The sequence below is a fragment of the Xenopus laevis genome, chromosome 5S (genome assembly GCF_017654675.1).
Source record: "Xenopus laevis strain J_2021 chromosome 5S, Xenopus_laevis_v10.1, whole genome shotgun sequence".
In the NCBI taxonomy this organism is placed as follows: Eukaryota; Metazoa; Chordata; class Amphibia; order Anura; family Pipidae; genus Xenopus; species Xenopus laevis.
The window spans coordinates 40503426-40529021 of NC_054380.1; the positions used below are offsets into that span (position 1 = coordinate 40503426).

Genomic DNA, 25596 nt, shown 5'->3' on the forward strand with positions numbered 1-25596 from the left:
GAGTCAATGTCATATTATAGTCAGCTGATACAATAATCCAGTTGTATAAGATCTAAAACCTCTCTGTATATATTTCTTATTCATAAGAAGAATGTTGATCGCTTCACTGCTCTCCATTTTAGACATATCATCTTGTCTACTTCTATGTTTGGACTGCATACATTAGGGTATATCATGGCTTTTATTTAAAAGGCTGCCAAGGCTCTTTACTGATAAAACAAGAGAATACATATAAACATCATTTATATGGCTACTAACCTTCAAATAATGATTAATGTGTTGCTATGTCGCTAATGTTAAACCAACATGTTTAGTTTTAATATTTCATATATCGAGTTAGTTCTTGCCAATTTGACAGTATAGGTCACAAACTAATACTGTACCATTGTATTAGTTACAACTTTGAATGAATGAAAAAGTTAAGTGTTTTAGCCACAACATACATGTACCCCAAGGAATATCCTCCAACAAGAAATCTTAAAAAAACAGCCATATCCATAGTATATGACAAATGTTTTGTAAGACTTGCAGTCTAATTTGAAGTGAAAACTCAATAATAAGTAGGATGGAAACATTAAACATTTAGTAAGAATGAACAATGATATGTAGTAGTTTACAGTTTCATTTTCCTTATTTTTGTAAGACAGGAAATTATCCATTTTAACAAGAAACTCACATGTTTTGTATAGCCCTTTGTCACTTCAACAATGATCAGTTAAGGCAAATACTTTATGGATAAAGCATAATAGCCAGACTCTCTTTCCGTCTAATTTGGAAGGACAGTGTTTAAAAGCATTTCATCTATTTTTACTCTCCTAAAGGTTTTTACAAAGCAAGCCCACATAAAAAAGAAAGAAAAAAATAAAACCACAAAACCTTCAGCCAATTATAAACCAGCTAAAATGCAGAAGACTTCTCGGTTGACTTTTAAATGACATTACAACAGCTTCCTTCCTTGTCTATGTTTTTTTCATCACTTACTGTAAGAGTACATTTCAACACTTAACAATTGCCCATGCCATCCTTTCTTGTGGTTTGCTGTGTCACATCATCTGTGGGTTCACCAAACACATATTGCACCATCTTCAACATGATGGGCAAAGGATCTTACTCTACCAATGCTCTCATTCACAATATAGCTTTAATTTTAAAGGCCATAGCTTTAAACCTACATTAACACCATCTATTCTATGAGATCACCATCTCATAGAATAAAGAATATAATTCTTCAATGAAACATGGTGATAATATGAAGCATCCATAGGCAGCTTACCTTTCTCTACTAAATTTTAGGGAATGCAGTATAGCAGGTCTCTTCTGTCGCAGGTTCCATAAATGTAAAGTGTCATCCGTCAAGGCACTCACTAGAGCTCCCTATAATACATAAAGACTGTAATATGACCAAAATAGGTCTAGATGTTGGTTAGCATTTAGCACAATACAAATTAACCCTTGATAAACAGAGCTACTAGAAATAATAACAGAAAATTACTTATATTTTCAGAAACGTGTCAGTACGGTAACTAAGAGGTGGCATATATTATGTATTAATGTTGAATGATTATCTGTGTGTGAATAATATGTACAGTATACATGTAAATGACTATAGCAGTAGGAAAGAAAAGGAAATATAAGAGAAGAATGACTAAGCCAGTGATGTCAAAGGACAGATTAAAGTGATTGTACTAACCTCATTAATCAGGAACTGAAGCTGTATTACTGCAGCTCCACTGTCATGCTGACAATAGCATTCAACTCCTGGCCGACCGAATCTGGCATTAATTATGTTAAGGAACAGCTTCTTTAGTTTTAAATAAACACAGTATTTACAGATGAAGGAATAGAAAGATATGCTAGAAGACTATAGGTTCGACTTTATGAATGTACAGTCAGTTTATAATTCCATACAGTTATGAATATACTGAGGAACATTAAGATGCCTTTCATTTTGAGAGAATGCAGAATCATCAGACAATTAAAGCTGAAATCCATTCTGATGGGTACAGACTGCCAGGACACTGAAAAAAGAAACTTCTGATGTTGAAAAATTAGCTATACTATAAACCACATAAAGGACAAGAATATAGTTCTTTCAACTACTGAACAGGCCTGGATTTGTGACGAGGCCTGGGCCTAGGGTGCAAAAATTTTATGGGAGGCATTTCACCCAGCCACATCCATAAGGAACACAGGGGAGATATAGCCCCCCAGTTCTTCATCGGGGGCGCGCATGCAGACAGGCGAGTGCTAGGATCATGCAACCTAGGGGTGCCACATGGGAGAAATCCGCCCTTGCCTCTATATACAGTAAACAAGATCTAACAAAATTAAACCTTATTATAAAGAGAGTATTTAATAAGAGAGCAGCCTTCATAGCTAGAAACAGGTGCAAACTCTTTCATCTACAGAGATATATGGGTTTTGTGGAAAAAAATATTTTAATTTTGTTTCTTTTAGTCTTGGAATTCACAATCACAGCAAGCAGACAGCAGCCATTTTGTTGACGCTGTTATCAAAGTAGTAGATCATGCCAAAATCTTCTTACTGCACCAGAAGGGGGCACCTGATGCCCATGCACTAGCTACACAATTAGATGGTGAAGAGGAAAGGGGAAAGTAAGGAGTGCAGTGATGCCTAGTTAAGTGCAGAATGGAAAGTGAAAGTAACTGAGTGCACCGCCTTTATGCCTAAGGCATTGAGGCAGGGCAGGAAATATCACTGACAGCTGGGAGTATATAATAGGTACAGAGGTTTAAAAAAAAAAAGGCAATTTGAGTTTCGTGTTGAATTTTAAGAGGACTTTTATTATACAGCTTTTTATGTTTGGGTGACAGGTTCCCTTTAAGGTTGTTATTTACGAAAACTCAACTTTTTCTCACTTTTTCATTAAAAAAAAAAAACTCGACCTAACTCCCATTCACAAATTTGGCTAATTTACTAATACTTTTTCTCTAAATAATCAGATCGAGAAAAAACAAAATCGGGCTTCAACTAGAATTGTGCGTCTTTTTCAATTAGACGCCCAAAAAGTGACTTTTTCCAATTATCTAAAGAAAACCAGTGCAAACAGCCGAAACTTTTGAGAACCATGAAGGCTTAAAACATGTTTCCAAATGTATAAAGGGGGCTTGTGCCATTGACTTTTACATGATTTAGACAGGTTTTAACTGGAGTATTTTCAAATTTGATTATTCAGCTTTAGGGTATAATAGATCTTGAAAAATTCAGGTTTTTTTCCCTCCGCTTTAAAACTCAACTAGAAAAATTTGAGTTTTAGTAAATAACCCCTTTAGTTGCTACTGTCAGAGCATTACTTATTGGGGAACTATCACAAAAAATTAAAATGTAATATAAGCTTCCTCATACTGAAGTAAGAATCTTTCTAAATACAATCAATTAAAAATTCTGCATTGTTCCTGAAATAATCAAGTTTATATTCACTATTCCTCTCTCAGCATCTATTTCTCTTCATTCTGTCTTCTTGCAGCAGTTGGGTGTCAGATGAATAATCCAATATATTTTATAGGGGGGCTCCCTTTCCTAGAAGATGTATGCAAGCTCATTCAAATAACTGATTCCAGTACAAACTAAATCTAACAAAATAACTGCCTTTTGTGCAAATTCTGTATGTAGAGAGACAGGATTTCTGATGATTTTAATAGAGCGAGTTCTAATACATCTTCTAGGCAAAAGGAGCCCCCAGTTAAGGGTTGTTTCCATAATTTAGCTTAGCATGCCTTAAGATAAAGTATTCACCTTTAATAAACTCTATAGGACTATGGATTCATTTGGAGTTATGCAGCTTAGTTAGGATCAACTACAAGGTACTATTTTATTTTTACAATAAATTATTTTAAAAAATGTGAATTATTTGTTTAAAGTAGACTTTTTGGAAAATGGCCTTTTGTATACACAGGTTGTGCTCCCCATTCCAAAATGTTGAAGGTAACAAGATTAACAGCTTCCTCACACCTGCACTGATAAAATGCTCCCAACTAGTGGTAGATATGAGAATATCATTTAATGGTAAAACATCCAAGTCCAGCCGTGACTCCGCCAGTTACACTGAGTAGGAGAAACAACAGCTTACCTAAAAGCAGTTTCATTGTGAAGTGTTGGCTGTTTCTGAAAGCACAGAGTCAGTCAAATTTACCTGAACTAGCTGGCTACACACCAATATTACCACTAAAACAAATTTTACTAAAATAACATTTTAAATGGTTAAACAAATAATTAGCAATTTACACAGTGTAATTTACACTATAAAATCATGAGAGGATCCTTTTAATGATCCATGCTGTGGTCACAGCAGTTTTAAATCTTGGATCTTACTATAGGCTGTTACTAATATAACTTTTTTCAGTTCTGTATTGCTGTTGATTGCTCTTAAAACATTTGCTGCATAGCGTATGGGATCCGTTACCCGGAAACCCGTTATCCAGAAAGCTCCGAATTACGGAACGGCCGTCTCCCCTAGGCTCCATTTTATTTATAAGAGCGCCTAGTTTTATTTACCTGTTGTTATAGCTGAAATGCCACTTTCAGCAACTGGGCAGGCTTTTCAGCACATAGTTGATAAATCTACAGATAAATATGTGAATCTGTGAATTAGAGTTCACCAAGGTAAAGTCACCATTCTCTATTCATTCCTAGGGGATTTTTAGAGGCATATTTATAAGTGGGTAATAGTTCCCCATTTGATAAATACACCTCTTAAAATGCAATCTAATAAAGATCTTTACAATTTAACAACCTTAATTTAAGGCATCTTTAGTTCATGGGAATTATATATCATGGTGAAGATACTTATACATAACACCAAGTAGCACCTAGTATTTCACCAAGTAGGTAAACCTAAAGCAGGTAAACCACTCTAAAAACCACTGTACAATTGCAAAGAGAGGTTATTTATATTTACCCTACTATAAATGTAGTAGCATGCCTAATTTACTAATCCAACAACAGAGAGGTTAATCCTTGCTTATGGAACTGTGAGCAAAAGCTTGAAATTCTTTCCTTATTAAGCTTAATTTAGTCATGTGTACTACCAAATTAATAGAACACATAAATACATTTCCTTACATAGTTACATAGTTAAATGTGAAAAAAAAAAACAAAGTCCATCAAGTTCAACCCCTCCAAATGAACCCAGCATCCATACATGCACACACACTGACGTTGACCCCTCTATACACTTACAACTATAGATTTAGATAAGATGTATGTATGTATATTTTTATTTGTATAGTGTTCCTCGAGGGCAAAGCACTGTACACACATGCATAGTTATACAAATACAACGTGAAATGCATCCTGATCCACTTTTTTAGACTGTGCAAAGTTAAAAAAATACTAGTTAAATACTACAACTAAGTACATTTTTTTTTACATAAAAATTTTTTCCTAAACTTTTAAAATTAAGTATAGCAGCAGAGCATATGTAGTACAAGATGAACCATGTACAAGAAAATACTTCAGCAGCACTCCGATTATGGTGAAAAAATTGTTGCTTAATTCGTGCCTCAAGCTAAGCGACGTTTCAAGCTTTTCCAGCCCTTTATCAAGCTTGATGAACCAAGATGAACCATGTTATTTACATAACTGACAGTGAGTGAAGATTGTATAAAAATATAAAATATAAAAACATCAGTGCAGTACAGTACACCAAATAACCATATTATGGTGATGGTGAAATAAATAAAAGAAAACGGTGCAGTAACAGTACAAGGTAGTAAAGTGCAATATATGTGAATAGTACTGTATTGTGGTGACGTAATGTGTCACATAGATCAAGTAGGTGCAAGTGAAAAAAGGGAAAGGGGGTAGGACAAGCACGGTAACAGCCTTGGATACCGTGCTTGTCCAAGAAATCATCCAAGCCACTCTTAAAAGCATTAACAGAATCAGCCATCACAACAACATCCGGCAGTGCATTCCACAACTTCACGGTCCTCACTGTGAAGAATCACCTACACTGCTTCAAATGAAAATTATTTTCCTGTAGTCTGAAGGGGTGGCCTCTGTTACGGTGATCCTCTTTATGGGTAAAAACGTGCCCTGCTTTTTCTCTAATGTACTTGTAAATTGTAATCATGCCCCCCCGCAAGTGACTATTTTCCATAGAAAACAACACCAACCTTGACAGTCTCCCCTCATAATTTAAGTATTCTATCTCTCTAACCAATTTAGTTGCACATCTCTGCACTCTCTCCAGCTCATTTATATCCCTCTTAAGGACTGGAGTCCAAAACTGCACTGCATACTCCAGATGAGGCCTTACCAGGGACCTATAAAGAGGCATAATTATGTTTTCATCCCTTGAGTTTATGCCCTTTTTTATGCAAGACAGAACTTTATTTGCTTTGGTGGCCACAGAATGACACTGCCCAGAATTACACAACTTGTTATCTACAAAAACCTTTAGCTCCTTCTCTCCTTCTCCTCCCAATGCATTTAGTGTATAACTTGCATTTATATTATTTTTGCCAAAGTGCATAACCTTGCATTTATCAACATTGAACTTCATTTTCAAGTTTGCTGCCCAGTTTTCTAATTCAGTCAAATCACTCTGCAAAGTGGCAGCATCCTGCATTACCTAATGCATTATTTATGAATACAGATGTTACTATTTTGTGAAGATATATTTAGCTTGCTTTTTGTTTATGGGGTTGCTATCTTTAGAGTGCAGATATACTTAATGGCATTTAATACAGGAAATGACAGAAGAAACAAATTTATCTGTGTAGCTCCTTCTGGCTTTATAATATTTTGCACACTTTTAGTAAAGTACTTTGAAAATGTGCCTGTTTTTAAAATGAAACTTCCAGTTCTGACACCCGATTTACAAGTAGACTTCATTCTTGCAGGTTTCAACAAACTCAGCAGAAGTTACATCAATTAAAAAAATGAAACTATTGCTTATTATTTCTATCTTGTCATGATCACAAAAATGCAATATGTTTGGAGAATTACATTTGCACCAGGCTGCAAGAATAGAGAATGCCAACCTAGAAAGATAAAAAAAGAAAGAATGACTCACTTTCAATTTAGAAAATAAATAATCCAGAAAGGCAATATCCCCCAGGTTACATATTTAATCAAGCAGATAAACTCAGAAAGAAACATACTTATAGCTAATTGAAAGGGTTGCAGATGCAGAATTAGATTGTCTTAGAAGCTAGCAACACAATTACACTAGTGCATGATGAAGAAAAATTGATGTCAAGAAAAAGATTTTTACGTTTTCGTTCCATGCTCAGTGCTTTCTTGTTGGAAGCTTGATAGCAACTTGTAATACAATTCTTTATTACAAATTAATGAAATAGAGGTTGGAAAATGGTTTGTCTCTTGTGCGACATACTGATGTACACTGATGTGTAAAAATGTAACTACAAGCCTCATTATGGGTACAAATGGAGGACGACCTGATATATCCATATTTATCTCAACATATTATATGGTTACCAAAGATACCATACGATAAACTCACACAACCATCGCCAATAACCATGGACATGATGCATATGTGGAGCACACAATACGGAAAAGGTTACATCTTATTTCCACCCCATCACCACTAACCCCACCCCATTTTCCTCCAGGCCAGCCAAAAAGAGCATTTTCAAAATTGATGTCAAGAAAAAGATTTTTACGTTTTCGTTCCATGCTCAGTGCTTTCTTGTTGGAAGCTTGATAGCAACTTGTAATACAATTCTTTATTACAAATTAATGAAATAGAGGTTGGAAAATGGTTTGTCTCTTGTGCGACATACTGATGTACACTGATGTGTAAAAATGTAACTACAAGCCCCATTATGGGTACAAATGGAGGACGACCTGATATATCCATATTTATCTCAACATATTATATGGTTACCAAAGATACCATACGATAAACTCACACAACCATCGCCAATAACCATGGACATGATGCATATGTGGAGCACACAATACGGAAAAGGTTACATCTTATTTCCACCCCATCACCACTAACCCCACCCCATTTTCCTCCAGGCCAGCCAAAAAGAGCATTTTCATGCTGGAACAGCAACGGACTGACCAAGCTCCATACACTGACTAGATACGAGAAGCCCTTAACATTCCAACAGCTGTTAGACCTCTATACAAGAAACATTAAGAGCAATGCAGCTGGTCCACTATACACAGCACAGATGAGGCAGACTAAAGACAACACCTTAAAGGCAACAGTTTTGGAAACTATCTACAGACAATGCCCACTCCAATCGGGAACTCTCAGTACTGTGTACAAAACGCTTAATCAACCCCCCCCCCAACATACCCAGAAACTTGGATAGATGCTGAAATGGGAGATGGACCTCAATATCATGATCACAACCCAGCAATGGGCCCAATGCAGTCTCACTGTACACAAAGGGAGCACCTGTGTGCAACATTAAACTACTCCACAGGAACTATGTAGTTCCTACAAGACTGAACAGATTCTACCGCACATGAAACCCGCATTGTTTTAGAGGATTTGCAGACCCCGGGACTATACTTCACATCTGGTGGAATTGCAACATCGTATCTAAATTCTGGGACGTAGTCACAAACCTTCTCTCCAGAGTCCTCCATTCTAAATTCCCTAATTAATTCCCTTGTAATGCTACTGGGGGAAAACCCCCAAATATATACTAACTCTGCCCACAGGTTGAACCAGCACATATTAATGGCAGTGAGACTCATTATAGCTAGCAACTAGAAAGAAAAAATGGGACTACCATTGGGATCTTTTAAAGCAAAAATAATCAGTATAATTAACAAAGAAAAGCTTACATACACACTGAAGAACAATATGGCAACTTATGATAAAATCTGGCTTTCTTGGCTAGCCCACGAAAAAGATCCTCAGCTTTATTTGGCCCTCCTCTCATAACTGAGGCAACACACTCATGAGGAAGAGGACCAGGGGAGGTGGCTGGCCAGGTGTCCTAGGGGCCCGCCAAGCTGGTCTGAGGCTGAAATAAGAAGCTACTGCTGCCTCTAGTTCACATAACATTTACTGTATATACATATTAATGTTCTTCCAACTTCAAATGATAAAGGCATTAAAGTTACTGGCTGGTTTGTATGCATAACATAATCAGAATGCAGATCAGAATGGTAAAAAGGAAACAAGGTGATTTTCTAAAATTGTTTATTATTGTTAAATTAATGTTATTAATGTTAAATTATTTTATTCAAATATTATATTATTATTTCAAATATTATTATGATTTGTTTGCATTATTACTGGTCCAAGCAAGAGTTTGCATTATTACTGGTCCAAGCAAGAGGTTTCCCACTTTGCAATGTGATTTGAGTATACTGGAGGACTATGTAGAAACATTGCAAATGAAGTTGAAAGAAGAAAGAAAGCTAAAATTACTGGGGTGCCAAATTGTTAGACAAAAAAACAGCATGTATAGAACATTTAGCGGCACATTTACTAAGGATCGAATATCGAGGGTTAATAAACCCTCAAATTCGACCCTCGAAGTAAAATCCTACGAATTCGAATATCGATCGAAGGATTTTAATCAGTCGAAGGATTTTTCTTCCATCAAAAAAACCTTAGAAAACTGATGGGGAAGGTCCCCATAGGCTAACTTTGTACCTCGGTAGGTTTAAACTGACGAAGTATGTAGTGGAAGGTTTTTTTTTTAAAGAGACAGTACTTCCGAATGGTCGAAAAGTTGAATGATTTTTAGTTCGAATCGTTCGAATCGAAGTCTTAGTCGAAGGTCATAGTAGCCTATTCGATGGTCAAAGTACCCAAAGAAATACTTCGAAATTCGAAGTTTCTTTACTCCGAATCCTTCACTCGAGCTTAGTAAATGTGCCCCATAATGTTAGGATTGTGATTTGCAGTACAGTGAAAATGTTGTATCGCTATTACTTTAATATAATATTGAACATATATTAAAGCATCTCTGTAGATATGTACAATGTACAATACACACACTAAAATATCAAGCCCTCATAGACCATTTGTAATTTGTTGCCCATTAATATTTCAAGATTCAAAATTATTTCATAAGATGGAGAAACAGGTCATGCTGAAAGGCATTCCTGTAGAACAAGAGACTGCAGAGACGTGCAACTAAACTGGTTAGAGGGATGAAAGACTTAAATTATTAGTGGAGACTGCCATGGTTGGGGTTGTTTTATCTGGAAAAAAGGTGCTTGCGAGGGGACATGATTACACTTTACAAGTACATTAGAGGACATTATAGACAAATAGCAGGAGACCTTTTTACCCATAAAGAGGATCACTGTACCAGAGGCCACCCCTAGAGACTAGAAGAAAAGAACGTAGAAGCAACGTAAGTGGTTCTTTACAGTGAGGTCAGTGAGGTTGTTGAATGCACTGCCGGGTGATGTTGTGGTGGCTGATTCTATTAATGCCTTTAAGAATGGCTTGGATGATTTCTTGGATAGACATAATATCAAAGGCTATTGTCATATTAAATTCTATAGGTAGTATAGATATTGGTATATTTAATTTATGTGAAAGTATGGAGGGGTGTGTGTATGGATGCTGGGTTTTCATTTGGAGAGGTTGAACTTCTATATTATAATCTGTTATAATCTAAACAGCCCCAACAGTCATGACATTCATGCTGCTGATTACTGTATGTGTAATTAAATCATTAATTGAGGCTTGTTCCAAATAATAGCAGTGTGTCATTCAATTAGTGAGGTCATTCATTCTGTGAAAAAACAATTCTGTGCATGCTGGTTATAGTGCATTTCTCTATGAAAAATGGGTTGTTCCAGACATTGTTCAGAAGAACAGTGTACTTTGATAAAAAAGATGATTGGAGATGGGAAAAAATATAATGGAGTGCAGAAAATGATAGGCTGCTCAGCTAAAATGATCTCAGATGCTTTAAAATGGCAACCAAAAACTAAAACTACCAATCAAATGAATAAAAGAATAGCTAAAATGGCAAAGTCTCAGCCAATGATCAGCTCCAGGAAGATTAAAGAAGGTCTAAAGTTACCTGTGAGTACTGTTACCATTAGAAGACGCCTATGTGAAGCCAAGGTATCAGCAAGAAGCCCCCACAAAGTACCATTGTTGAAAAAAAGACATGCTGAAGAGGTTACAATTTGCCAAAGAACACACTGACTGGCCTAAAGTGAAATGGCGCAACATTTTGTGGACTGATGAAGCAAAATTGTTCTTTTTGGGTTTATGGGCCATAGCCAGTTTGTCAGACAACCCCAAACACTTAATTCAAGCCACAGTGCACGCACTGTGAAGAAGGTGAACAAGACCAACAAGATTGATGTTATAGCCCCTGACCTTAATCCAATAGAAAACTTGTGGGGTAACATCAAAAATGCTCTTTCTGAGGCAAAACCAAGAAATGCAGAATAATGGAATGTAACAGATGCCAGGAATAACATAAATCTGATACATTTGTCTTCATGTTTTGATTTGGAATAGAATGTGCAGTGTTCCTAATGCATTTGTGTGTATAGAAATAAAAACTATTATAAGGATTTTGAACTTTATTCACTTTTGTAAACACACTGCTAATATTCTGAACACAACACTGTACATACAGTATATTTTATGTTTATTTGTTTATAAATCTATTATGTCAATATAAAGAGAACATTTAAAAACAAAGCAATAATAAAAATATAATAAAAATATATCACACAAACCCAGTTTCTTTGCAATCCTAATGGTACCTACATCTAACATACTCATATAGCTAGCAGAGTTAAGGTGCAGCAAATATAAGTGGAATGTATTAGTAATCCATTCTGCTTTTTTTTAGATCACAAGTTAAAAATATATTTGTATACCTTGTATGCTTTTTTAGAACCTTCTAATCTTCATTTACAATATAGTTAGGTTCATATGTGTTGGTAATTGGTAACACTAACATACAGTTGATTGTAGTGTAATCGTGTGTGTAACACATAAATGCCCACCATATATACAATGGAAAAATTATCACCTTTTTCCCCTATATCACTGAACTGTGAAGCACTTTATGGTGCTGAATCGTGTGTGAACATGTGTTTGGAGCCAATTGCTGTCAACATGTACAATCCCAGGGGCACACTTTACAACTGGATGATGACACAGCTAGCCTCTGACACAGGTATTCTGCTACATTTACATTAAGACCACCATGAAGTTATATATACTCTGGAGTTTAGCCCATCCAAACATTGGACCAGATTCAATTCAGTGGGAAAAAGGTTTATCATGTAAAAAGTCATGGACGAGATTCAATTTGAGGAGCAATTCAATTTAGAAAAACTTATTTTATGATTTTATGATTTATCATATCAAAACTCTATTGAAATCTATGGGGAAAAACTGGAACTGAATTAGGAGAAAAGATTTTCCTCCTTGGATTGAATCTTCTCCATGAGTTTTCACATGATAAACCTTTTTCTCACTGAATTGAATCTGGCCCAATATCTGTGTCTGCCCTAAAAATAGTGAAAAATGTGTGATTTTCACTATAAGGGCCAGGGCACACGCTGCTATTTGGGGAGATTAGTCGCCCAGCGACAAATCGCTTCTTCTTTGGGCAACTAATCTCCCCAAACTGCCTTCCTGCCAGCTAGAATGTAAATCGCTGACAGGATGGCAGTCGGATCGCTTTGGCTTTCTGAAGTCGCCCGAAGTTTCCTAGTGAGGCAACTTCTGGCGACTTCAGAGAACGAATCGCTCCAGTGCCATCCCGTCGGCAATTTAGATTCTAGCCAGCAGGAAGGCAGTTCGGGAAATCAGTCGCCCGAAGAAGCAATTTGTCGATGGGCGACTAATCTCCCGGAAATAGCAGCGTGTGCCTCTGCCCTTAGGCTAAAACATGCTTAGAAATGGCAATACAGTACAAACTAAATTACTATAGCTGCCACTTTATTGTATACAAGTAAATAGTGCTTAATGGGCTACTAAATCCTCTTTTTATAATTATTTTGTACTTCTTCTTTGAGACATGTGGAAATGTAAGCATTTTACCTATTTTGTGACTTTCACTATATACTATATACAAAAATGGTGTAAAATACGGGAAAATGTAAAATCAGGGAAATGTATTATGCATAATATATAGGTGGGACCATAAACCAACAATATAAAATGAGGGAAAACGTAAAATCAGGAGAGGTAAAATTGAAGTTTCACTGTATATAGATGGAGAGAGAGACAGAGAAGGTCCGAACTGGGATTCAAAATAAGCCCTGGCATTTCAAGTACATAGAGGTCCAAAAAGTCCCCCACCAGCTCATTAAATAGTGAATTACTATGGCTAGTCTGGGTCTGAGAGAAAGAAAGAGAGAAGTATAGAAACACTTATCTTTTTAATAGCTATATAGCCTGATACAGTATATGTAATTTTCAGCTATTAAAATGCCTACCTTGCAATGCAGCCTACTCACTGAATTAACAAATCTGAATTTTTCCCCTTACAATGTCTGCAAGTTTGGATATATGGCTCTGAACAATTAGGCTGTATCTGTGCTATAAACCAGTGGTTCTGGATGCATAGTTGGCCAAAAGGACATAAAGGAGTGATTTGCATGTCTCTGCCCATGATGCCTTATGGGAGAATCAAAACTCTTATTTTGGTATCTAGACAGTGCTGTGTGTTGTATGGCATGAGACAAGTAAATACCTTTTGATTTCAGAAGGCTTCACTTTGCATATAAAATACTAGTGAAGGGCTTTTTGACTCCTTTTAGCCCTTCTCACCCTAACCAGGTTCGGTTTTCCATTCCCCTTACAATAAAATGGTTGCAGTCTACTGCTTAAAATAAAAATGAAGTTGCCTATGCTCAGGACACAACACCCAAGCAAACTGTAACTTCTTCTCAACTTCCTCATATTACAAAAATTTCAACCAGTCTTAGGGAATGCAAAGCAGAAGATTAACAGGAAGTTGCCTACGTGATTCACTGCACTATATTCAAACACACTGAGGCCTACGGTACATACAACTATCTGGAATATTTTGCCAGTGTATTTTCCACCCTTAAAGGGGTTGTTTATCTTCCAAGCACTTTTTTCAATTCAGTTGTTTTCAGATTGTTCCCCAAAAATAAATACTTTTTTCAATTACTGTCAATTATTTTTTTTTAATGTTTTTTCCAAAATCTAAGTTTAAATTTGAATGTTTGTGTCTCTGGTGTTGGAGTCTGGCAGCTCAGTAATTCAGATGCAGACTCTAAACTGTTTTGCAACATTTAGCTGTTATATTTCTCAGCAGCATCTTTGGAGTATTAGCAACTATTGTATCAATTCCAACAGCTGCCTGTAATGAAACCTAGAGATTCTGCTCAGCAGGGACAAGGATAATAAATGTATCAACTAAATGTATCCATTTAGAATAGTTTACAGGGTCAGCGACCCCCCCTCCCAGAGCGACTTCAGAAGGTGAAAAATTACACTTTACACTTCAATGAAAGTGAACCACCCCTTTAAAAACAGAACATCAAACTTAAGAATTACCCAGTGAAATATGAAAATAAGACTGATCACAAAATTTTATGGAAAAGCAGATTTATTAAGGTTTGAATTTGAATTTTGGAGTTGGGATTATGAGTTCTAAATTCACCAACTTGAATTCGAATTCGAATATGAGATTTATTACAGTCAGACCTTTCAAAAATTCGAATACAAATATTCGCCACTTAACACCTGCTGAGGTCATGTAGAAGTCAATGGCACAGATCCCTTGAACTATTTGAAGATGTTAATAGTAGTAATGAGCCAAATGTTTGCCAAGTTTTGCTTTGAAAATGACACCCCATAGACTCCAATGGGAGAAAAAAATGTTGCACATCAAAAAAAAATCGACGCTCAATATTCAAGTTTTTTTTCAAATTCGATACAAATTTTCGGGTTGGGTATATTCGATCGAATTTTAGACATTCTAGTTTTTTCATAAAATAATACACCATTTGAATTGAATTGTGAATATCAAATTTATTAGAGTAAAAAAATTCACATAACTCTAAAATTCGACCTTTGATAAATGGGCCTCCCGATGTTATTTAAGCTAAGTGAACTGCCTCTTTAAATGCTCACATCCAATCTGGCATCATGTTACAGCATAAGAAACAATTGAGTGGATAGTAGGCTTGCTGGGACCTAAATCAGTGATAAGAACAGAATAAAATTGCCTATATTATTGCAGCCGTGTTCCTTACTGTGTTTTATGCTCACTGTCAAATTATTTTATGGTACTAATGCAACCATAATGTAACTTTTAATTTCAATTAATTTAATAAAGTTCCTACCCCCAAAATAAATATACAATAATATGCACTGTGGAAACTTACTGCCGTGAAACAATATTCCCCATATTTAGTAAATGCGAAAACATTTTTTTTAAATGCAGCTAAGTGTGTTTTTCTTTATTCCAAATGAATCTCTATTCTACTGGTATTTAGGGGTGCATCTAGTGCAAGAAAATGCAGCATGCTGCATTTAATCAAACTCCAATGGAGGTAAAAAATGCAAATCAGAACACTCATGAGTACAGTAAGGCAGAATATAATGTAATCAATTGGCGAATGCATTTTTGTGCACTCAAAACTGCTTCTCATACCCGTGTTAAATGCAGATGAAATGCATTAAAGACCGCCCGTGTGTAAGAGCCCTGACACTGAGAAAAGATGTTGAATCCAATCATTCTTGACAAGATTACGTAGTCATTTTAAAGCTCTAAACCAAAGTTGGAACACAGTGAAAGCAATACGCATCAGAGAGAAATTTTGGTAGGAAAGCAGTGTATAAGGGACCCAAATAAAAGGGTAATATATAACTTTTAACAGTAATTTGTGTAAGAATGAAAGAAATATGATTTAATACATGTGTGTAAAAGGTAAGTCTCAATTTTGATTTTGTATACATTTAGAAAGCAACTACTTATTTTTTTAACACTTCTTGAGACTATAGTAAGTTATTTCCTGCATTTATACACAAAACATCTAAAGCTTTGGATGTAGAAAGCAGACAGGGCTGTGACCAGAGACAATTATTCGGATGTAAATATAACTAGAAAGAGCAAGTGAATCAAACAAAATAGCTGTGTATATGTATGTCCCCCCTTTCCCACACAGACACACACAGACACAGACAAATTATACCCATTTACATTACTAACTGGTACAACATTTGTGCCCTTATTGTGGCAGGCATACTTGTCATGAATTATGGAAAATGTGTTGCATTGTGGGTAAAGGAATTGTCAAACTGTGCTTTGTACTCCTATAGTAAAGAAGCTCATATTTATTTAAATGTACTCACAATATTGCTAATATAAATGTTTCCATCCAATATATTTTATGTCTATTTTTACAGAGGTCCTTTGCTCAACTTGCAACACCTCAGACTATAGTAGTGCAACAGAGGATAGCAATTTACCTATGAACATATACAGCATGTTATTAAAAGGCATTGCAATTCACTTAGATGATTCCATTCCATCCAGCATAACATTCCCGAATCGCTCAATTTTTGGGGCATTTTTCTTCTGAAGAACTGTTATTTATAAGGTTTCGTAATATATTGGTATTGGGTTGTCTGATCTTCTGAATATAACTTAATTTCTATTTCAAGGCTTTCCCAAACCAAAAAAAGCTTAATTGTTTAGCTGCAGCTAAAATCATGAAAAGGGGACTGAAGAAGAAGATTGCATGAAGTTATTATAATGTGGAAAGAAGTCTTAACATGCCCTTTAACATATGACTGCAGAAGAATTTTCTCCCTCCCACTCTTTCCAACTTTTAACACAGTAGTGAGACGATATGAAGCTGAAATCAAGCATGGGGTGAAAAAATAGCGCAATCAAAGTGCTTTTCATTAATTTCTAACACAACAGCAGCAGGGTTGACAGATAAAAACAGGTAATAGTTTTTATCCTTTCCAGAAAGCACAGCTGTAGCTCAATATCAGTGTATAACAAGTCATTGATTTCCATATTAAGAGGTTGATCTTTAAACAAAGTTGCTTTTCAAAAAGCATTTTCAAACCATATACCTTCAGCAAATTATTTACAACTGAATATAATGTACAGTACATATAGTGCTCTTTACAGTTTTCCTAACACAACATGAATCAGTTAGCAAACAATTCACTTATATCTGTAACACCTGCATAAAGTGCTGAGGACATCTCTCGCTCTACTTGTCAGGAACTGCTGCTGGTTTAGAGCTGGCTGAAGGGAGCGGAGGTAGTGAAATCTCGACATGCCTCATGTTATATTGATTACGGTCTTCTCAACTCACGTTACAGGAGAAACTAACCATTTTAATATTGTATGACCATTGGGTAGTCACAAATTGAACCCATAACAAATAGATTTCCTCTGAACCATAGAACACTTGAATTGAATTGAACTAACTTTTGGGCATAAGGAACCAATGCCCGACTCAGAAACATGAACAAAATACATGGTAGTCAGTATGATGTCCACTGGATTGAAAGGAACGGTGATAAAAGATAAATATCCAAGATAAATATTTTGACACAAAGAATGGTATTTCATGTTAACACTAAGGATGATGAGGAAAAGCTCCAAATAAAAATTCCATAATTAAAATGCATCTTTCATGCCTTATCTAGCAGCAAAATAAAATTACATTTATTCAAGTTCAAGCTTTTGAAAGTTAAATATGACGATATGCAAAAGAAGTCAGTAGGGAGTGGAATTTAGCATTTAAAGGGGTTGTTCACTTTAAAAACTTTTTACAGTTCAGTTATTTTCAGCAGAAATAACTTTTTATTTTCTATTTGTGATTGTTTTTGTGATATTGAGGTGTAAAGTTTTATTTTTTCACCTCCTTATGTCTTTCTAAAGCAGCTCTGGGAGGGAGAGTTGCTGACTTTGTAACTTTTAAATTTATCAATTTAGTTGATACATTTCTTTTTTTTGTCCCTGCTGAGTTTCATTAAAGGCAGCTGTTAGAATTGATACAATGGTATCAAATAAGTGTTCACAGATGTTGCTGAGAAATGTATCAACTAATTGTATCAACTAAATATAGGAAATTGTAACAGTTCTGAACATGCCCCTGGATCACAGACTCACCAGACTGAAACACCAGAGACGGGGGACATTACACTTCAATTTTGGAAAAAGGTAAAATATAAAAGATGGAAAGCAACTGAAAAACTGGTGAACTGAAAAAAAAACAAATGTAAAAAAGATATTTCTTTGGGGGGAAGGGGGGTTAAGTCACAAATTTACAACTGAAAGCAAAAAAAAAAAGAAAAATACAAGAAAAAAGTCAAAGTTTTGCTGCAATTTTTTAAAGCCAAACTAAACCCCCCCACAGCCAAAAGCCCCCACTGGCCCCCCTCCCCAGCACAAGTGCCACACCAGAACTATTGTCCCCTCTAGCAACACTGACCCTCACATGCAGAACAGCGCAGTGGAGCACAGGGGCACCATGTTCGCCAGCCTCTGCATCTTTGTGAGCTCAGACACTTCAGCTTTTGCCGCATGCGCAGTTGGAGCCGGAAAGCTACGTAAATTACCTTACGGAAAGAAGAGGATCCTGAAGATACCGAAGCTAGCAAATATGGTACCCCTGTGCTCTGTTGCGCTGTTCTGCATATACAGGTCAGTACAAGACCATGCCGGGAGGAAGCAGGGAGGGGGGCCAGTGGAAGGGGCGAATGGGGCCCCGCAGCTTGCAGGGGGTTTAGTTCCCCTTTAAAGAGATACTGACTTCACAAAATAACCTTTTTTTATTATCTATTATTACATTGTCTTTGAATAATTTTGGAATAAAAGCATTTGCCTGATGCTTTTACATTACCTTTTTTACTAGCCTGTTCCTCTATGAGGGGGCCGCCATATTTGTGCAGCAGTGTTCCGTTAGCATTAGAAACTCTAACTGACTGGTTAAGAAGGGACAGTCAGGTTGGCAAAACAGTCAGGTTTAGGAACTTAAAGTGACAATTACTTACAAAAGCTGAACTATCAACGAAAAACGATCAACATGACCTATAGGTCTTTTAATGTAGATTAATATTTTGAAAATACATTTTTTTGTGTCAGTATCACTTTAAGCACTCACGTTTTATTTAAAAAATATATGCTAATGTGTTTCAATTTAGTACATGCACCCTATTCTGTATTCAGAGTTAATATTCAGTTCTGTGGGTCCGTCTCAATGTTAAATGCAAGCTTTCTGGATCAATATCCCTGTCAAGTGTACGCATTTGGATGCAATCTATAGTGTTCTTAGTATATGTGTTACTCTAGCAAGCCTATTGTGGCTTTCAGAGATTTACTATCGTGGTGTACAATCAATAAAACGCACAGATTCAGTAAAGGCAATTAGTCAGCAGTATGCCTTCTCTAAAAAGAATGTAGAAGAAGCACACCGACACATTGAAAACTTTGCAAGTGTTCGCCCTGCATCTAAATGTCTTGTGTTCCAGTGTGCTTCTTCTGCATATGATTGGCAGGTTGCCATAATTCTTCATGATCCATCACTGAGCACCAAGCTCTATTTCCTGCTATGAGTATCCTCTAAAAAAATTAAATACTCAGAAGTTAACATGAAAAATTCTTCAAATTTCTTACAGCAGGTAGCAACAATGTAAAACACAACCAAAAATATTTGAAAACTAAGAAATGCATGATAAAGTCTGCCTAGATACAACCTTTACAAAATATTTGTATTTTACTACATACACACTAGTAATGCTGGACATGGATTTAGAAAAACATAAACTATACCATTTCAAAACTCTGGACTATAGTAAAGATGTATAGATAAACAGAAAGAGTCAACAATTGTTTCACTGCATGACACATACCAGCACATTTACACAATTCAGGGACTGATACCAGCTGTAATTTGCTACTATGCTGGGTAAAGCAGTTTTAGATCACCGTAACCTCTAACACCATGGGGGATTTTTATTAAACCTCAAAATTTCTGGTTGAATTTTTAAAGGGGAAAAAACTGAATTTTTTTTTCAAGATTTGTTATACTAGAAAGCTGCTAGAAAATTTCATCGGAAAACACTCTAGCTAAAGCCTGTCAAAGTCATGTAAAAGTCAATGGCAGATGGTCCCTTTAACAATTGGAACATCTTTTTTGCCTTGATGATTGTCAAACTGTCAGGCTGTTTGACTCTAGTTTTATTTAGATAATCCGAATAATTCATTTTTTTTGGGAAACAATTCAAAAAAGTTTGATTTGAATTGTCGCACAATTTTGTTAAGACTTTTAACGCATGGATCATTTTTCATCCGAATTGTTAGTAATTTAAGCCAGATCGTGGACAGGAGTTTGGTCGAATTTGTATTATTAAAATAATTGGAAAAATCGAGTTTTAATAAATAGCCCCGCAGATGTTAAATTCTACACTAAAGTTTTACTGTGTAGGTCCTAGCCTTTTGCATATTCTGTCATAAACCAGCCCAATATTTAAGCAGCAAAGTGACAAAGCAAAAAATCTGGGAGGTAAACATAAGACAGATCGTGGCACAAGTTTACAGACTATAGTTGTTACTCATTCAACAACTGATCCACTAGCAGACATAATAATTAGCTATCTTGGCAAGTGTTTATGAACTCTGTTTCACCAAAAAGGCTTTTGCCTCTTCTGTTCAAATGGCAACCACTACTAGAGGTAACTGTGTTACTAAATATTCCTTAATATTTTAAACACGCCCCTCACATCTGTTAGAAAGCAAATATGACTGTGTGCAGTACAGTCAGATAACAACCGATTTCCAAATAACACACTCACGGGACTTAACATTTTAGGATGTATTTGTACTATTATGTTTTATTAAATTTATTAATCCAATGCCCTGTCTCTCCCCTTGACTACAGCAAGTCTTTACCAATAAGATTCTTCAATAGTGGTTCCATTTCAGCTGTCTGTGAATGCCCAATGTTATCTTATTTTTATTTAATTAAACAGTTCACCAGCTCCCATTTTTGGTCTTTAACTTCTGACATCAAAAGCCTTAACACACCACTTGCATTGATCTCCCTCTACTATTAGTTTTTAAATTTATTTTGCAATCATAGTTTGTGATAACACACAAAAAACTCACCCACTTTCTATTCGTTCTTATGGAATTTTTAGAAGCGTATTTATCATTGTGTGAAAATTAAAGTTCACCTTTTGATAAATACGATTTTAAAAATCCCATAGGAGTGAATAGAAAGTGGGTGAGTTTTTGCTGTGGTACCACGTTTTGATAAATCTGCCCCTAAGGGCAGAGACATACGCTGCTATTTCAGGAGATTAGTCGCCCATCGACAAATCGCATTGTCTTCGGGCGACTAATCTCCCCGAACTGCCTTCCCGCCGGTTAGAATGTAAATCGCCCACGGGATGGCACTCGGATCACTTCGGCTTTCCAAAGTCGCCCGAAGTTTACTTGTGAGGCAACTTCAGACGACTTCGCCGGCAATTTACATTCTAAGCGGAGGAAAGGCAGTTCGGGGAGATTAGTCGTTAGAAGTGATTTGTCGATGGGCGACTAATCTCCCGAAATAGCAGCGTCTCTGCCCTAAGAGTTTATTGTGCAAGTTATCCTTTGTGGTAATGCTGAGCAGTGAGGAACCAGGGTGAATGAGAGACAGTAACTGAAGGGATATATATATATATATATATATATATATGTGTGAAACTAGGTGTTTGTTAAAGAATGTACTGAGGGCAATTCTAGGGAGCACACTGCTGTCCTACGTCACAATGTTTTACACTTTTAAATAAAAATGTTGCTGTTTATTCACCCAAACTCTAAGAATGTGCTTTTCATGCTTCATGTCCCAAAGATCTTTAAAGAGAATGTCAGTGGTTACCATGGTAACACCACTGCCACCAACACAGTAGCCAACTGTTAGCCAACTGTTTTCATAGTAAAATCTAACTAATCCACAAAAACAAAATTATATGAGATACAATAATAACAATATTAGTTAAAATGAGTTAAATAACACGGTGATTTAAAGGGGTAGTTCACCATTATGTTGTTGACAATTTGCAATTAATCTTTATTTTTTATAGTTTAGTTATTTATCTTTATTCCAGCAGTTCTCCAGTTTGATATTTCAGTCGCTATCTGGTTGCTAGGGTCTGATTTCCCCTAGCAACCAGGCAGTGGTTTGAGCAAGATACTGGAAAAAGTATAGGATAGAATAAAGGATAAGTAGTAAAAACATAAAAAGAAATTGTAGCCTCACAGAGCAATAGTTTTTCGACTGCTAGAGTTAGTGACCCCCATCTAGAGACTGGAAAGTGGTAGACGAGGAAGGCAATAACTCAAAAACTACAAAGAAAAAATTATGAAAACCTACTGCAAAGTTTCTAGCAATAGGAAATTCTATAACATCAAAAGTTAACTAAACCGTGAACCATCCCTTTGAATAAAAATATGATTCCTGTAATACTTTGGGACTTTAGTGTAGTTTTTAAGGAGCCAGTACTATATTTCTTTCTGTAAACAACATTCTTGTCTCACCTCTTTCTCTTGTATTACAAGGAACAGTATGATAACTGTAAGAGTAATAATATGAGCAACAGTATACATACTATTTTAATAGACTATAAAAGCCAGAAAGTTATTTTACTTATAGCACTGTATATATATATATATATATATATATATATATATATATATATATATATATATATATATATATAAAAAAAACTTACGTACGTTTTAGAGTGGTACTGATGCAAATCCCTCATCAAAAAATAAAAGGATCTTTCTTTTTCTTTTTAACAATTTTGTTGTTTGAAACCTTTCTCCCATCATATCATGGACAAAATATTCACAAAGGTGTTAGTGCTCAGTGCTGCTGCTTAGTTTCACAGACTACTGACACCCACAGAAAATGAATGTAATTGATCAAAGTAGAAAACGTTTTATTCAATTGACACATAAATCTGTTTTGATGAATGTGTCAATTTCTTAAGAATGTATTAACCTATAGTAAAGTTCTTTCAAACTGGCATGATTTGGTAAAATTTAAAAGAATGGCAGTGGTTGCTGCAGCTGGAATTTAAGTTGCATATTAGGGCAATGAAAGCTTTTTTGATATTTTATTTGTTTTTTTTTATATATTTTACTACAATGTGACAATAAAGAAAAAATATAAGTGCAAAAATCAAGACTTTAAGAGGCAGAAACTGTTATTATGTTATATAGATAATTTACAGACATCTTTTTTTGTTTTGCAAGTCCCCTGCGGTGTGATTCAGCATGTGGGAACATTGCCTTTGGAGGGGACCTAAGGTTATAATACACTTCTCCTTTAAATCGTATTCTGTTTAATTCTGTGCAGAATAACAATTTCTACACAGGACAAATTCAACATAACTTGTAAAAGGGAAAGTCGTAATGCAACCGTTATGTCTTAGTCTGTTTCTTTAGTGAAAACCATGCAGTCCATTCATTGTTGTTCCGCATATGTGCTAACACACCCTACTGGAAGTCTACGTTTGCATTCTCTGTCTACGTCAACCTAGGGCTTCAATAAATACCTGAAAATGCCGTCAGGCCCTTCCAACAACGCACATTAACATGCAGTAGCACAGCTGCTTCAGTCAGAATATCTTAATTCCATTCATTCAGTCACTCAGGTGTTCTTCTAAAAGTATTCTGACAACCACCAAAAAGTATGATCACATGTCTGTGACATTAGCCCAAGATTAATCTAGGAACAAAATCAACATATTTTAGTTTACGGATGTGAACCCTTTCTTTCAGCACCCAACATCCTGGGTTATAATCTATTCTTTCCATACTCCTGGAACATAGATTTTATCAATATTTGCAAAGGTAGTTACAAAACAAATGTTCATATAAAATGTTAAATTATTCCCTCAATGGCCATTAATTTTAACATTCATTTTCAGATTTTGGTCACTATGTTTTATCAAGCATTTATCGTCCTAACCATTTTTTGTTCTCCCACCGTATGCTGCCATCACAGCATCATATCCATTAGATACAGTATGTTCATCAACACTTTGAAAAAGCCATTAACAAAACTTACATACACTAAGGCCCATGTTACAATCATAGGATTCACGGTGCACACAAACATACCAAACATGTTAGGTCACATGAGCCAATTAACAGACAGAGTTCAGTCATTTGCTTCCACACGTCTTCAGCACAGAGACCATCACAAAATGGTGGTTCAAGGCATGAGATGTAAAAGGGCAATATAAATATACAAGTTTGGTGAAATTCTTTGATATGCCACTTAATTTGATATAAACTGTTGCTTAAGTATTCATTTTGGGGGTAAAATGTTCCTTACATAGCATCCAACAATACATAACTTGCTGTACTTGTACCTATATTCGTAAAGACTATGGGGCAGATTTACTAAAGGACAAAGTGCCCGCCGCTAGCGAAAATTTGCCAAAAAGACTATTCGCAGGGACACTGACAATTTACAAAAAGACGTAGAGAACAATTAGGTAGCGAAAGAGCTCAGCACTATTGAAGTTTCGCGTCCTTTTGCCAGGTGGATTTTCACTCAGACGAACGATCGTTATTACCCCAATTCATCAAGTGCGTAGTTTACAATAAATTTCCCTTTTCCCCAGAGTAAAAAATGTAAAAATGTATTCCATTATATTAGAACCTGGGGGCCGCCCCCCAAAAGCTACCACCCTAGGCACAGGCCCCCGGGTGCCTATAAATATATTTGTCCCTGATGACCAGCTTAATGCTACTGTCAGACATAGCTGTTTCTTATTGATCTGATGTCTTCCACTCAGCCCACCTTCTTCATTGAGAGGCGGAAATGCATATTTTGGCATTTTCATACTGGAATCTGCTCCATGTGTCTGCACCCAGACCGATAATGCATGCAGAGGACGAGACAGAGGAGAATGCAGAGGTGAGCAGATAAGAAATGTTTCAGCCAGCATTTATTAACAGCCCAAGAAACAACCTAATTTGACATTAAACTAATAGCAAATACTCCTTTTTTTTTTACCAGAGTACATTAACAACACATTGTATTTCAATGCATATAAAATACTTTCACTTTGTGTTACTGATCCTTGAAAGGGGTCGTTCCCCTTTAAGATAACTTTTAGTATAATGTAGAGAGTGATATTCTGAAACAATTTGCAATTGGTTCTCATTTTTTATTATTTAAGGTTTTTGAGTTATTTAGCTTTTTATTCCACAGCTCTCCAGTTTGCATTTTAAACAATCTGGTAACTACGGTCCAAATTATCCTAGGAACTATGCATTGAATTTTATAAGAAACTGGAATATGAATAGGAGAGGCCTGATTAGAAAGATGAGTAATAAAAATTAGCATTAACAATAAATTTGTAGCCTTACAGAGCATTTGCTTTTTAGAAGGGGTCAGTGATGCCCATTTAAAAGCTGCAAAGAGTCAAAAGAAAAAGGCAAATAACTATAACTTAATGAAAACCAATTGAAACGTTGCTTAGAATTATCCATTCTATAACATACTAAAAGTTACCTTAAAGGTAAACCATCCCTTTAATTTCAAATTCTGGTTGCGATAAAACTAACCAAGTGTGCCTCCAGGAGATAGCTGCTTTAGGGTTGCCACCTTATCTGGGGGCTAAACCCG

At 35.9% G+C, this 25596-nt stretch overlaps 1 protein-coding gene across 6 annotated transcripts in view; it reads right to left on the reverse strand.

The window, feature by feature from the left end:
* The window catches only part of stxbp5.S (syntaxin binding protein 5 (tomosyn) S homeolog), a 204470-nt gene that overhangs the window by 141610 nt on the left and 37264 nt on the right, over positions 1 to 25596 (reverse strand). For all 6 annotated transcript variants that reach the window (XM_041564434.1, XM_041564433.1, XM_041564432.1 and 3 more), the window contains exons 3-4: positions 1691 to 1772; positions 1274 to 1374 (exon numbers count right to left, since the gene is read on the reverse strand). In XM_041564434.1, the coding sequence (XP_041420368.1) occupies positions 1274 to 1374; positions 1691 to 1772 (183 nt within the window). The remainder of the gene's footprint in view (positions 1 to 1273; positions 1375 to 1690; positions 1773 to 25596) is intronic.